Raw genomic sequence first — 15,449 nt, 5'->3', positions numbered from 1 at the left:
TGATCCACCTACCTTGGCCTCCCAAAGTGCTGGGATTATAGGCATGAGCTACCACACCCAGCCAATTTTTTGTATTTTTAATCGAGATGGGGTTTCGCCATGTTGGCCAGGTTGGTCTTGAACTCCTCACCTCAGGTGATCTGCCCACTTCGGCCTCCCAAAGTGCTGGGATTACAGGTGTGAGCCACTGCGTCTGGCCTCAACTCCTATTCTTATCAATGCCATTTAATCTTACAATTTTCCATATGCCCTACACTCCTACCCACTCAAAGACAACTAATGATTAAGTAGGTAACCAATTTGTAGAAAATCCTCTGGGAGAGACATGATGAAACACTAATCCTTTTTTCCTTCATAACATCAATTTGGAATTAATAATCTCAGTTAGTTGGACAGAGTGGTTCACCAATGCGTGTCCTGTGCCTAGTACAGAGTCAGGCATTAAATAAAGATTTGCTGAGTGAATGAATATTAAGAATTTACTTCCCATATCATGGTGAAGCTCAGGTCTACTGGTATTGCATGCAAGTCATTCTTTGGAACATGAAAATAATTCTTTGGGATACTGGCACAGAATGCAACTGCACCTACTACTTGATAGCACAACAGGGTGACTATAGTCAATAATAATTTAATTTTTTTTTTTTTTTTGAGACAGAGTTTCACTCTTGTTGCCCAGGCTGGAGTGCAATGGTGCAATCTTGGCTCACTGCAATCTCCACCTCCCAGGTTCAGGCGATTTTCCCGCCTCAGCCTCCTGAGTAGCTGGGATTACAGGCACGTGCCACCATACCCGGCTAGTTTTGTATTTTCAGTAGAGATGGGGTTTCGCTATGTTGGTCAGGCTGTTCTCGAACTCCTGACCTCATGTTATCCACCCGCCTTGGCCTCCCAAAGTGCTGGGATTACAGGCATGAGCCACCATGACGGCCCAATTGTATATTTTTAAATAACTTAAGGAAAGTAATTAGATTGTTTGTAACTTAAAGAATAAATGTTTAAGGGGATGGGTACCCCATTCTCCATGATGTGTTTATTTCACATTGCATGCCTGTATCAAAACATCTCAGGTATCCCATAAATATATAAACCTACTATGTACACACAAAATTAAAAACAAAATTTTTTTAATGAAAAAAAAAAAGAATGCAACTGCAGCCTAACTAGTCACCTATGAAATGTATATCATTGTTCATTTTTAGGGGCCCAGAGAGTAAAATGTGTGTGAATTTACAAAAATCCTTATGTTCTATGGGGCCAAAAAAAACGCCCTTCCAAGGAAGGAATTAAATTGCATTTAATTTCAAAACATCATTCCAATATCCACCAGCTGTGGAAATAATTTAACAGATATTTATTTGCCCATTATGTACAAAGCACTATGGTAGGCACTACAGGGGCTACAAAATGAGTAAAACATACTCTTTACCCTTAGGGGTACACAATCTTGTCAGCAGGCTAAGACAAACATACTCACAGCTATCATACAAAAGAAAAGGCTGGGCGCAGTGGTTCACACCGGTAATGCCAGCACTTTGGGAAGCCAAGACGGGAGGATCACCTGAGGTCAGGAATTCGAGACCAGCCTGACCAACATGGTGAAACCCTGTCTCTACTAAAAATACAAAATTAGCCGGTCGTGGTGGTGCATGCCTGTGATCCCAGCTACTCAGGAAGGCTGAGGCAGGAGAATTGCTTGAACTTGGGAGGCAGAGGTTGCAGTGAGCCAAGATTGCGCCACTGCACTCCAGCCTGGGCATCAGGAAAGGAAATGTGGGAAACTCGGGAAGGGGAGGGGGGAAAGGGAGAAGGGGAAGGGAGAAGGGGAAGGGAGAGGGGGAAGGGAGGGGAAGGGGAAGGGGAAGGGGCTTCTTCCCCTACGTGGCCTGAGGTAATCTGTGAAAATGGTTCGCTATTCACTTGACCCAGAGAACCCCACAAAATCATGCAAATCAAGAGGTTCAAATCTTCGTGTTCACTTTATGAATACTCATGACACTTCTCAGGCCATCAAGGGTATGCATATACGAAAAGCCACGAAGTATCTGAAAGCTACCACTTTACAGAAACAGCATGTACCATTCCAACATTACAATGGTTGCGTTGGTTGGTGTGCCCAGGCCAAGCAGTGGGGCTGGACAAGGTCAGTGGCCCAAAAAGCTTGCTGAATTTTTGCTGCACATGCTTAAAAATGCAGAGAGTAATGCTGAACTTAAGGGTTTAGGTGTAGATTCTCTGGTCGTTGGGCATATCAAAGTGAACAAAGCACCTAAGATGCGCCGCTGGACCTGCAGAGCTCATGGTCGGATTAACCCATACGTGAGCTCTCTCTGCCACATTGAGATGATCCTTACTGAAAAGGAACAGATTGTTCCTAAATCAGAAGAGGAGGTTGCCCAGAAGAAAAAGTTATCCCAGAAGAAACTGAAGAAACAAAAACTTATGACACAGGAGTAAATTCAGCATTAAAGTAAATACAATTAAATATTTTTTTAAAAAAAGGAAAGAAAAGAAAGTAAATAAAGGCATAATCTGTATGAGCAGAGCCTATATTAACTGAGTAACAGGTATAAGGTAAAATTCATATTCCCCTTTATTTCTGTAACTTTTTTTTAGGTTTTATTCTGAAAGGATTGTTTTTGAGAAGTGCATTTATTGGAGAAAGATTCCCTGTTCTCTTAACCTAGTAAAACAGAGAACAGAAGCATGGAGAAAGAAAAGGAGAAAGTAGACAGAGCAAAACAAAATATAAAAACCAGATTGGATTTTTATTTAAATCCATGCCTTCTGTAAAAACTACTTGCAAGGCTGAAGAACTAACCATACTGAAATCAGTAATGACTTTTAAGACTAAACATATTGCAAATTATAATAAGCTTAAAGGCAATAATATTTTCTCTTTTAAAAGCAGGCAGGATGGGCATGGGAGCTCACGCCTGTAATCCCAGCACTTTGGGAGGCCAAGGTGGCCAGATCACTTGAGGCCAGGAGCTCAACATCAGCCTGGCCAAAACGGTGAAACCCCGTCTCTACCAAAAAAAAAAAAAAAAAAATAGCCAGGTGTGGTTCGCGCGTGCCTGCAGTCCCAGCTACTTGGGAGGCTGAGGTAGGAGAATCACTTTTATCCAGGAGGCAGAGGTTGCAGTGAGCCAAGATCCAGCCTGGGCAACAAGAGTGAGACTGTCTCAAAAAATAAAATAAGAAAAGGAGAGGGGAGGGGAGGGGTAGGAGAGGGGAGGGGAGGGGTAGGGAAGGGGAGGGGAGGGGTAGGGAAGGGGAGGGGAGGGGGCAGAATTTCCCAGTCTTTTTTAATAGCAAGCTGACCAGCTGGGCAAGGTGGCTCATGCCTATAATCCCAGCGCTTTGGGAGGCCGAGGCAGGCGGATCACCTGAGGTCAGGAGTTCCAGACCAGCCTGACCAATGTGGTGAAACCCTGACTCTACTAAAAATACAAAAATTATCTGGGCATGGTGGTGTGTGCCTGTAGCCCCAGCTACTTGGGAGGTTGAGACAGGAGAAATGCTTGAACCGGGAGGCAGAGGTTGCAGTGAGCTAAGATCGTGCCACTACACTCCAGCCTGGGCAACAGAGCGAGACTCTGTCTCAAAACAACAACAACAAAAACAGCAGGCAGACCTGTACCATGGGAAACAGATTACCCCCCGGAAAGGAAGATTCGGAAGGAGAAAGGCCAGAAAGGGAAAGGGTGCAAAGAGCCACTGTGGTTAGGGAGGCCATTTCCTCCCAGGGAGCAGGAGATAGCAAGATCAGCAACAAGGGGCCTGATGCCCTAAATGTCAGGGAGTGGAAACTAGAATAAGAGCCTGAGTAGGTAGTGCCACATTATACTCATTCAATCAGATAGTCTCCCACTCAGTAAATGACAGTTCCATACAAGCTGTGGAGCCTGGGTGATGACTCATTTGTAACAGAGTCTCTTTACTGCCAGGGTGTATTTTGTATTCCCATGGCCAGGTCAGAAAAGAACAAAGGAAGAGCCGCAGAAGCAGAATTGGACTGGGAGCCTAGAGACTCGGGCCTAAATCTGCCTCTAGCTCAAAACTGTTCTGTCCCACATTCCATCTTTCTGTTCCTCTCATTCTTCTGCCAACCCCATGTTCCAACTTTCTAAATCAATGCTCACCATACACACACACACACACACACACACACACACACATCACTCAAACAGCCATATATATTTAGCATTAATTATATGCCTGTGCTTTAAGGTATATTATCTCCAAATGTCACAACTTTGTAAGGCAGGTATTATCACTCCCATTTTATTTATTTATTGAGATATAATTCACCCCTTTTAAGTGTACAATTCAGTGGCTTTTAGAATGTTCACAAAGTTGTACAAGTATCATCACTATTTAATTCCAGAGCACTCTCATCTCCTCCCAGAAAAATCCCATACCCATTAGCAGTCACCCCTTATTTGCTCATTTTCTTCTCCCCACATCTCCTAGCAACCACTAATCTACTTTCTATCTCTATGAGTTTGCCTATTTTGGATATTTCATATCAATGGAATCATACAATATGTGGCATTGTGTATTACTCCCATTATATATATGAAGAACCCAAGATTCAAATAGGTTAAGTAACTTGCCCCAAGTCACACAGTTAAAAAGAGAATGCACTAGAATAGGAACCCAGGTTTCATTCAAATGCTATGCTTGCTTTTGGCCACTGAATGCTGCCTCCATGAGGGAAGAAAATTAAGAAAGAAAGACCAAGTTTTGGATATACTTGGAAAAATGGGATTTTGTTAATCTAAGGTATTACCTTAGAATAGATTATCTTTTATTAAAAGTAATAACCAAAACTATAGCACTATCTTTACTGAGCTTATGTTGAAATGCACTGGCAACTCTTCTAAACAGATGATAGCAAACTACCACAGAGTACACCCATCCCAGTCGCAGCACTGCTGTCACTGTGCTCCACCCCACAATCCCAGCTTCTCCCCACCCCTAAGCCCCATAAAGATGACAGCTCTATAAAATGAAGCTCTAAAGAATCTCCTCTTTCCCAACTTTTCATCCCTTCCCCAAATGTCACTCTGCCACTTAAACTTTCTTATCATACAAATTTCTAAGATGACCAAGGAAAATGCCTATTTATTTTATTTTATTTATTTATTTATTTTTGAGACACCATCTCACTCTATCACCCAAGCTGGAATGCACTGGCATGATCTCAGCTCACTGCAATCTCTGCCTCCTGGGTTCCAGCGATTCTCCTGCCTCAGCCTCCTGAGCAGCTGGGATTATAGGCCCGCACCGCCATGCCCAGCTAATTTTTTGTATTTTAGTGGAGACGATGTTTCACCATGCTGGCCAGGCTAGTCTCGAGCTCCTGACCTCAGGTGATCCACCTGCCTTAGCCTCCCAAAGTGCTGGAATTACATGAGTAAGCCACCGCGCCCAGCCGAAAATGCCTATTTTAAATAAGTACACTAGTGCTTTTCCCCTTCTTTTAAATGCTGGCACATTTAAAAGGTGTGACAAAAAGAAGGTGAAGAATGTTGGAGAAACATAGCTGTAAGCTCACCAAAGGCAAAGAGCTATAAAAAAACCCTGAGAATTATAACTCATATAAAATGCTTATAACCTCCCTTAGCATTCTGCTTTTTTATGTACGTGTTTTATGTGTTGCACACGTATATGGTTTAGATTAGATTATACCTTTCTAGAGGACCAAGTTCAGGTCTTCTTAGACCTTTTTAATCCATCATCCAACATAAATGATTATTGATGATAATTATAATTATTTTTTCTTTCTTAAAAGTATAGAAGGGAAAGACTGATCTTCACTGGCCTAAGGCCAAGGCCAATGTCTTTATTTGACTCTTTATCCCCCATACGCAGCACATTGCTCAGTACATACCAGGCACTCAGGTATTTATTGAATAATAGCTAATACTTACATAGCACCTTAGCAGGCACTGGGTTTTTTTGGGTTTTTTTTTTTAGTTTTTTTTTTGAGACGGAGTCTCGCTCTGTCGCCCAGGCTAGAGTGCAATGGTGCAATCTCGGCTCACCAAAATCTCCGCCTCCCGGGTTCAAGCGATTCTCCTGCCTCAGCCTCCTGAGTAGCTGGGATTACAGGCATGCATCACCATGCCCGGCTAATTTTATATTTTTAGTAGACATGGGGTTTCTCCATGTTGGTCAGGCTGGTCTCAACCTCTTGACCTCAGGTGATCCACCCGCCTCAGCCTGCCAAAGTGTTGGGATTACAGGCGTGAGCCACCGCACCTGGCCTGTTCTTTTTTTTTTTTTTTTTAAAGACAGAGTCTTGCTTTGTCGCCCAGGCTGGAGCACAGTGGGGCAATCTCGACTCACTGCAACCTCCGCCTCCCAGATTCAAGCGATTCTCCTGCCTCAGCCTCCTGAGTAGCTGGCATACAGGCACCTGCCACCCTGCCCGGCTAATTTTTGTATTTTTAGTAGAGATAGGGTCAGGCTGGTCTCAAACTCCTGACCTCAAGTGATCCGCCCTCCTTGGCCTCCCAAAGTGCTGGGATTACAGGCATGAGCCACCGCTCCTGGCCCAGGTCCTGTTCTAAACATGCACATAGATTCACTCCCAAGAACTCTAGAGATCAGTACTGTTATAATCCCTATTTCCAGATGAGGAAATAAAGGCGCAGCACAGTTGTGATTTGCCCAAGATCATTTGGTTAGTACGAGGTGAAACCAGGATTCAAAGAAGGCACCACAGACCACAGAACTCAAACAACACATATTTAAGTCACTCCAATATCTTTTTTTTTTTTTTTTTTTAGACAGAGTCTTGCTGCGACACCCAGGCTGGAGTGCAATGGCTCGATCTCGACTCACTGCAACCTCCGCCTCCTGGGTTCAAGCGATTCTCCTGCCTCAGCCTCCCGAGTAGCTGGGGTTACAGGCACGCGCCATCATGCCTGGCTATTTTTTGTACTTTTAGTAGAGATGGGGTTTCACCACGTTGGCCAGGCTGGTCTCGAACTCCTGACCTTGAGTGATCCACCTGCCTTGGCCTCCCAAAGTGCTGGAATTACAGGCGTGAGCCACCGCACCCGGCCCACTCCAATTTCTTAAAATTGAGAGGCTTATGACAAATTGCAACAGCTAGGAACTTTACTGGATCATAAAACAAGAAAAATACTTTCCCATGCCGGGCACAGTGGCTCATGCCTGTAATCCCAGCACTTTGGGAGGCCAAGGCAGGCAGATCGCTTGAGGTCAGGAGTTTGAGACCAGCCTGGCCAACATGGTAAAACCCTGTCTCTACTAAAAATACAATAACAAAATTAGCTGGGCCTGGTGGCAGGCGCCTATAGTCCCAGCTACTCAGGACGCTGAAGCAGGAGAATCACGTGAACATGGGAGGTGAAGGTTGCAGTGAGCCAAGATCACGCCACTGCACTCCAGCCTGGGCAACACAGAGAGACTCTGTCTCAAAAAAAAAAAAAAAAAAGAAAGAAAAAAATACTTTTCCCTCTGCTACTCTTAATACTCCACCCTGCCTTTCCTCAGAAGTGCTCAAAGCCTTTATTTATTTATTTATTTATTTATTTATTTATTTATTTTTTTGAGACAGAGTTTCGCTCTTCTTGCCCAGGCTGGAGTGCAATGGCGTGATTTCGGCTCACCACAACCTCCACCTCCCACATTCAAGTGATTCTCCTGCCTCAGCCTTCCCCAGCAGCTGGGATTACAGGCATGTGCCACCATGCCTAGCTAATTTTTTTGGATTTTTAATAGAGACGGGGTTTCTCCATGTTGGCCAGGCTGGTCTCCAACTCCCAACCTCAGGTGATCCACCCACCTCAGCCTCCCAAAGTGCTGGGATTACAGGTGTGAGCCACCGCACCCAGCCTTACTTTTTAAATTCTAAAATATCATGTACATTACATATTCTCTACACTGACCCCAGTGAATTCAGAACTATAAAATGTTAGAGGCAAATATTATTTTGGGGTCCTTTACTCTTTTGTGGGTGAAAGTGAGACAATAAAAATTTTTGGTATCATATGGCATTACAAATGGTATATAGACATGAAAATTGTTTTACTATTGTTACCATACTTATACTCCAATCATTTCAAATTTAGAGTTAATCCCTGGTCTTCTTTCAGTTGCTCAGATACCATACTACATCAACCTAGAGGCACAGTTCCATTCTGAAATGATGCTTAAAACCTACAGGTTTGTTAGGGTAAGAATTGAGTGTTCCTTCAACACCCAAGTTCCTATTAATCAGAGACTAACATTCATAAAAGAAAGTTGAGGGCTGGGTGTGGTGGCTGATTACTGTAATTCCAGCACTTCGGGAGGTTGAGGTGGAAGGATCGTTTGAGGCCATGAGTTTGAGACCAGCCTGGGCAACAAAGTGAGACCCCATCTTTACAAAAAATTTAAAAAAGAAAGTTGAGACAGTCTCTGAATAACTTGACCTTACAAAGATGGCCTATAAATGGGGAGAACAAGAGCTAGTTGTCTTTTTAGGAGTGATTTCTACTTTCTGACATGACCACCTAAACAGCTAGGAAAATGCATCCCTCAAATATACATATTAAGTGTCCCTTCGCTAACTTTCCTTGGTGCATTTTTACCCCCAAACTCTCCATGCTGAAAGGAAGAAAAGCATTTTATGGAACAAAACCAAATTGCTCCCACTCCTGCCATCTGCACCCTCCCAGGTTTTTATCTGGGATGGACAGACTCCCGATGGTGAAGAGAGTTAAATACGCAAAGATCAGTTCATGATGCAGTCAACTGGAAAAGCCAATGAAGCGAAATGCAAAGGTATATTTGTATGTCTTAAGTTGTTTTTTAAAGAATAAAAACAAGAGCCAACCAAAGTGCCTTGAAAACCTCCATCTCTCTGAGGTTAATCAATTCTCTTTGTTTTAGAAGCAAGTCTAAAATAAATAGTTGTTTTAAAATAAAAACAGCAATAAAGGGCTTTTTAAGATAAGCTGTGAGGGAAACTTCCGAGCAGGAGACACCTCTGGAAAGCACTGTTATGGGAGCGGGTGAAAGTACACATTCTGGGGATCATCTCAGAAAACATTAGCCCTTCCCATCAGCTGTTTTCTGGTAGCCTCACAGATACTAGTTCTCTCTACAAGTCCATCCCAGGTCAGTATATTTCTGGACGTAAGATGTCAAAGACACAACTTCAGAAAAACTAGTCATCCCCTTCCTTTTATGTTACAAGGTAAAATAAGGCTTTTTAAATTCCTATCCAAACCAACTAAATGGAACGGTATCATTTAGGACCCTGTCATGATCTTAGTATCTTATTTTTATCACCATTTCTGGATTCCCAGTCGGATGTAGGATATTAAGCGCAAAACTTTGGGAATATAAGACCTAACACGCAAAGTCAGAACAATTCATCCAGTTCTAAGCCTTGTGTTCAAATTTGCTATGAGCATCTAAATTCGTGGTTCTGAAAGTACTTTAACAGACCACCTGCATCACCTTCCCCAGTATCTTTTATTATTACTATTATTATTATTATTATTATTGAGACAGAGTCTTGCTCTGTCGCACAGGGTGGAGTGCAGTGGCACAATCTCTGCTCACTGCAACCTCCGCCGCCTGGTTTCAAGCGATTCTCCTGCCTCAGTCTCCCCAGTGGCTGAGATTACAGGCCTCAACCACCACACCTGGCTAGTTTCTTATATTTTTGGTGGAGACGGGGTTTCACCATGTTGGCCAGGCTGGTCCCGAATTCCTGACCTCAAGTGATCCGCCCCGCCTCTGCCTCCCAAAGTGCTGGGATTACAGACGTGAGCCACCGCGCCCGGCCTCTTCAGGGTCTTTTCATGTTAAATTAGATTCTTAGGACCCACTTCACACACCTATTCAATAGGAATTTATGAGCTAGAGCATGAGACATGGCATTTTCAATACGCCCCTGGGGTGAGTTTAATACACACTTTAGTTTGAGAATCACTAAATTAAACCCACAGACTTCTTTGCTGTTTTGTCCCCAAGATATCTATCTACGTGGAATGTCAGTCCCTTCTCCCTTCCAATCTAAAGTTATTTCCTAATTAGACGCAGTAGTTAACAAATCCTCCAGTTCCCCACCAACAGCAGTTTAAAAGGAAGCAAGACGTTAGGAAAGATTAAAGACTGCACGATTTTAAGTGTTTGGGGGCCTCTGGCACATCCTAGAAAGAATCATGCAAGAAAGAACAAGAGTAGCTAGTTCTCCATTGGCTCAGGACCAAAATGATCCCTTCCCTCTCTTCTTCACCATAAGCATGAGCAACATCTCTGGCAATTCCGTGGCACCCATCAGATATGATTTCCTCTGCGACCCCCAACCCTATTTAGAGAATGTCCCCTCTTCACAGAGCTGCCTCATGATTGGTGTGAATACATTTCACATACATCATCAAACCCACACACCCGACTACAGTCCCATGGCCTCCTCGGACTCCCGGGACTCGCTGCCGCCTCTGCTCCATCTCTAAACTGGGGCTCTGACCCACAACTGCGCACCCGCCCGCCCCCAACTCAGAGCAACTTTCCCCACTCCTCGGATTAACTGCTACCCTCTCCGAACGCCGGCCCGCCCCAGGTCCGTCAGCGCACACCCCGGTCCCCGGGGTCCTGCTCCGGGAACTCCGGCCCTCGGTTGCCCCTGGCTCCCGGTCCCCCAGCCGGGCCCTCAGCGGTCCCCTTCCTCCCCTCCTCAGAAGGATGCCCTCCCAAGGTATCCCAGATCCGGCCGGCCCAGGCCCGGGGACCCGGCCACACGACACGACTGCCCCTTTCCGCCAGCCCGAGAAGACTCGGGCTTGTTTTGCAGGGCAGGGGTGCGGTCCGTCCTCCGATGTGCCTCTCCTGCCCTCTCTCCCTCCGGGCTGCCCTCCTTACCCGCCTGCAGCCCGGTTTCGGCGACATCGCCTGCAGGGCCGCGCTCGGCCCCGCCGCCGCCCGTGAGGGAGGAGAGACAAGTGTGGTTGTGGGAGCACTTGATGTCGCGGAAGAACTTCTGGGTCTCGCGCAGGTTCTGTCGCAGCCGTCCCAGGTAGCGGCGGTAGCGGCCGAAGCCCCGGCACAGCTCGCGGATCATTCCGCCGCCGCCGCCGGGGCCGGGACCCGAGACGGGCTCGCTGCCCCATGGCACCCCGTCGCCCTCCATCGCCTCTGCCCGCTCTGTCTTTGCGGCTCGGTTCCCGGCCGCTGGCCCGGCCTCCCTCCTCCCCGCCCCCCGGTGCCGAAGGGAGGAGGAATCCGCCTCCTGACGCCCCCGCCTGCAGTCAGCCTGGCTCCCAACCTCCGTCACTGCCGTTGCAAACAAACCAAACCGCAGTGCGCCGCTATCGGAACCTTTCTCTCCACTATCCAGAAGCGTGAGGGAAGGATCGCTGGAGGACACCCTCGCCGCGGGGTCTCCTGGGACTTGCAGTCCGGGCTGGGACCAAACGCCAAAACCTCAAGGCTGGAGAAGGGGAGGCTGTGGATGGGACTGATCCCTTTTGGAGAAAACCCTCACTCGTTCTTGTGTTTTCGCGCTCTCTTCATTTTAAAAAGTGTTCCCAATCCCTCTATGAGCGTCCCTGAGGAGAGGGAGGAGCTGCAGAACCTGAGTGCCAGCAGAAGTGGGGGGGCCTTACCGAAATCGTAGCGAAAGATGTTAATAGTAGAGAAAAGGAAGGAAACAAGGCTGAAGACAGTCATATCTCCATGGCTACCCTAAGTGGCTCTCTAGTGTTTCGGATACAGTAGATACTGGGGAATCGGCTGAAAGTACCCTGGAAATCGGCTGAAAGTACCCTGGAAATAGGGAAATCTCTTATGTTTGCATTTCATTCCCCTATTCCAACTTTCCTTCTCCAGACTTGGAAAGGAAGGGTGTGAAAGGATCAACAAGAGCTGTAAGCTGAACTTCAGTGGGTTCCTGAAGTAGGGAGGCCGGACTGGGTAAGGGGAAGTTGAGGTTTGTAGACTCCCAAACTATTTCTGATTATCTTAACTTGGCTTCTGCTAGTATGGAGGACTTCCATTGACACACACAGTCACAGACTCCTGGACACAATTACAAAGGGGGCAAAACTTGACGTCACCTCTTTTGTGCTTCCTGAATTATCTCTCCCCTCTTCACCAGGCACAGAGCCCATCTGTATCTTTCTTGCTATAGAAAGACACCGTCTTTTACCTAGGCCAGACCTCTTCTCTGGTAGGCTACATGATGTAGTTCCTTGACTGAAATTAAGAGGAGATTTGAGTTTGGATCTGGACTCTCCCTATACCTTGCATTGTGATCTCGGGCAAGACCCCGTTTCATCTTCTATAAAGTAAGGGTTTAGAATGGCAGATCTTTAAGCCCTTTTGGTTTTAAATTTTTGTGAGTCCTGCTTCAGAAATTTTACTTCTCCTAACCTCTCATCGCAGAACACGCAGGTGTTCTTAGCCAAATGATGTCGTGATATTTGGATTAATTGTTGTAAGATGTGAAGGCCTTACCTTTCCAGGGGCATTAGCATTTTATAAAAAGGGGTCACTAATTCAAATGAATCTGTATTTGATAAATGTCTGTGAGGGCTGACTGCAAGGAGGGAGCCTCATGCTCCTTCCCATTTACCCACTCCCCCTTCTGCCTTTTACTTGGTCACGTATTTTCCATCAGCCATTCTTCTTTTGCAAGATTATATTCCCCATGCAATCCCCAAAGGTTCAGTAAAATAGAAATGAAAATTAAAAATGGGAATTTTAATACAAAGTAGATACCATTTTTAAAATAGAAGAGCTGTAAGAAAGCAATGTGTAATGATTTGCCACACACACGAATTTCTAGCACAGGAGATCAGATAAGAGCACTCAAGCTGGAGTTATCCAGAAAAGGAATCTATCTTGAAGAAGGGGCAAAATTTAGATAGGTGGAAGTAATCAGAGAGGGCATTATTTCAGGTAAATATCACAAAGCCCACCCTTTTAAAAACTATTCCTTAGTACTTTGCATTTATTTTCAAAATAAGTAATACACGAATGTGGTATAAAATTCAAATGGTGCAAAGGATATATAAGGAAAAACTAAGTCTTCCTTAGTTTTTCTGTTCACCTCCCAGTCACCTAGTTCCCCTCCCAGGAGGCAACCACTGTTGTAGATATAAATCATGTATAAATAGATCCTATATACGTATTTATATATGTATGTGTATGCATGTATTTTAAATACAAATGATAGCATACGTAATACATATTTGATTATGGCCTTGCAGACTTCTGCACCAAAACATAAAGGTCTGTTTCATTCTTTTTAACTGTGTAACATACTACCACATGGATTGGCATGTTTTATTTAACAAGTCCTCTATTGGCGGACCTTTAGGTTTTTTGCAGTCTTTTGATATTACAAACAATACTGCAAGAACTAATCTATGTACATCATTTTGAATATGTGTAAGTATATCTCATACCTATTTTTGATCTGTTGAGAAAAGCAATAATTTTTTGCTATTTAAAATCTTAAAAAATGCAAGTGACAATGAGCCCTTCGTAAATCATAATAACTTACCAATTAAAATACATATTTTCTTCAAATATCTAATTCAAAGGACAAATGGAGAAAATAAAGTTTTGAACGGTAAGAAGAGAGGGTTTAAGTTGGTATAGAAAAGTATTTCCTGGCCGGGCACAGTGGCTCACACCTGTAAACCCAGCACTTTGGGAGGCCAAGGCGGGCAGATCATGAGGTCAAGAGTTCGAGACCATCCTGGCCAACATAATGAAATCCCGTCTCTACTAAAAATACAAAAATTAGCTGGACGTGGTGACGCATGCCTGTTGTCCCAGCTACTCGGGAGGCTGAGGCAGGAGAATCGCTCGGGCTTGGGAGGCGGAGGTTGCAGTGAGCTGAGATTGCACCACTGTACTCCAGCCTGGCGACAGAGCGAGACTCTGTCTCAAAAAAATAAAAAACAAACAAAAGAAAAGTATTTCCTGGCCACGTGCAGTGGCTCATGCCTGTAATCCCAGCACTTTGGGAGGCTGAGGCGGGTGGATCATCTGAGGTCAGGAGTCCGAGACCAGCCTGGCCAACAGGGCAAAACCCTGTCTCTACTAAAAATACAAAAATTAGCTGGATGTGGTGGCATGCACCTGTAGTCCTAGCTACTAGGGAGGCTGAGGCAGGAGAATTGCTTGAACCCAGGAGGTGGAGGTTGCAGTGAGCCGAGATCATGACACTGCACTCCAACCTGGGCAACAGAGTCAGACTCTGTCTCAAAAAGAAAGAAAAGTATTTCCTGAACGTGTCGAGAGTTAAACAATTAATGAAGATGAACACACAGATCTACTTTTGTTCCCTCCTAGAACACCATTAAAATGACAGTAATGGGATTTTTTAAGGCACAAAGCCAGGATAATGAGGAGTTGGTGGCAAAAAAGAAAGTGGAAGATGAAAAGCAAATGGGCAAGTTTTAACTAAGAAACCTGAATCCTAAACCTAAAGTAATAAAGTTGAGATCCAACCTGATATATATTGAAGAATCCCCTAAGTCTTAGAAACTGGTGACAATAGGTCCCCCCACTGCCTATTGTGGAAGTATAGTTGTTTAAGAGCGGTTAAATCCTGAGGTCACTTCCTCATCTTCAACTTCCACCCCACCCTCCAAAAAACAAGACTAAAGTATTTATTCTCCAGAGACGGTTAAATAGCTCTCTGCATAAACAGGGAGATAAGTGAATGTATGGATATTGGATACCCTCTTCATTCAATTCCTAGATCTTTGGCTACCAGCTGTTTACCCTGCAAAGATAAAACTTAAAGTGTCATCATGAAGGAATATGAGCAGCCTAAGAGGAAAGACCCAAGTTACTGACATCAGAACTGAGATTTTTGTCTGGCTGTTTGTTTCACTGCTGTATCTCCAGCACCTAGAATGGTGCCTGTCACTTAGTAGGTACTCGTTAGATATTTGTTGAGTGACTGAGTGTTCACTGTAGATTGATTGATTGATTAAGTAGAGACAGGGTTTTGGGGTTTGCCATGTTGTCCAGACTGATCTCAAACTCCTGGACTCAAGTGATACACACCTGCCTTGGCTTCCCAAAATACTGGGATTACAGGCGTGAGCCATCATGCCCAGCCAACATTTTTTAACATTCAGGAAATCACAAAAGAGAAAGTAAAAACCACTCACACTTTTACTATCCAGAAAAAAACAGTAGGTTATATTGGTATCCATTAATGTTGTCATTGGAGGAAACGGGATAGGTGAGAAATATTCTTTCTAACTTTACTTTTCTATTACAAGTTCCTCTTGGTTTGATGATTTCTGGAGAGATTCTGAAGCATTGATTTTCCTGTTCATGTAGGTGGAAATCATTTTTTTAGAACACCATAAAACATTAACACTTAATTCCTCCATATGAATTAAGAACAGTTTACTAAGAGAAAGTATGACTATTTTCTGTTATGCAAC

At 44.5% G+C, this 15,449-nt stretch overlaps 1 protein-coding gene and 1 pseudogene across 6 annotated transcripts in view; one reads left to right on the top strand and one right to left on the bottom strand.

Annotated features, from left to right (window-relative positions):
• DSTYK (dual serine/threonine and tyrosine protein kinase) overlaps nucleotides 1-13,924 on the bottom strand; it is a 71,703-nt gene extending 57,779 nt beyond the window's left edge. For 5 of the 6 annotated variants that reach the window (XM_009440232.5, XM_054659554.2, XM_009440229.5 and 2 more), the window contains exon 1: nucleotides 10,897-13,924. In XM_009440232.5, the coding sequence (XP_009438507.1) occupies nucleotides 10,897-11,164 (268 nt within the window). In that variant the 5' untranslated portion in view covers nucleotides 11,165-13,924. 6 annotated transcript variants of the gene reach the window in all.
• On the top strand, nucleotides 1,791-2,458 carry LOC107969867 (large ribosomal subunit protein uL22-like; annotated as a pseudogene).
• Nucleotides 13,925-15,449: the final 1,525 nt, after the last annotated feature.

The sequence above is a fragment of the Pan troglodytes genome, chromosome 1, assembly GCF_028858775.2.
Source record: "Pan troglodytes isolate AG18354 chromosome 1, NHGRI_mPanTro3-v2.0_pri, whole genome shotgun sequence".
NCBI lineage: Eukaryota > Metazoa > Chordata > Mammalia > Primates > Hominidae > Pan > Pan troglodytes.
The sequence above is the reverse complement of the archived record's forward strand: the minus strand, read 5'-3'. Positions and strand labels throughout refer to the sequence as shown.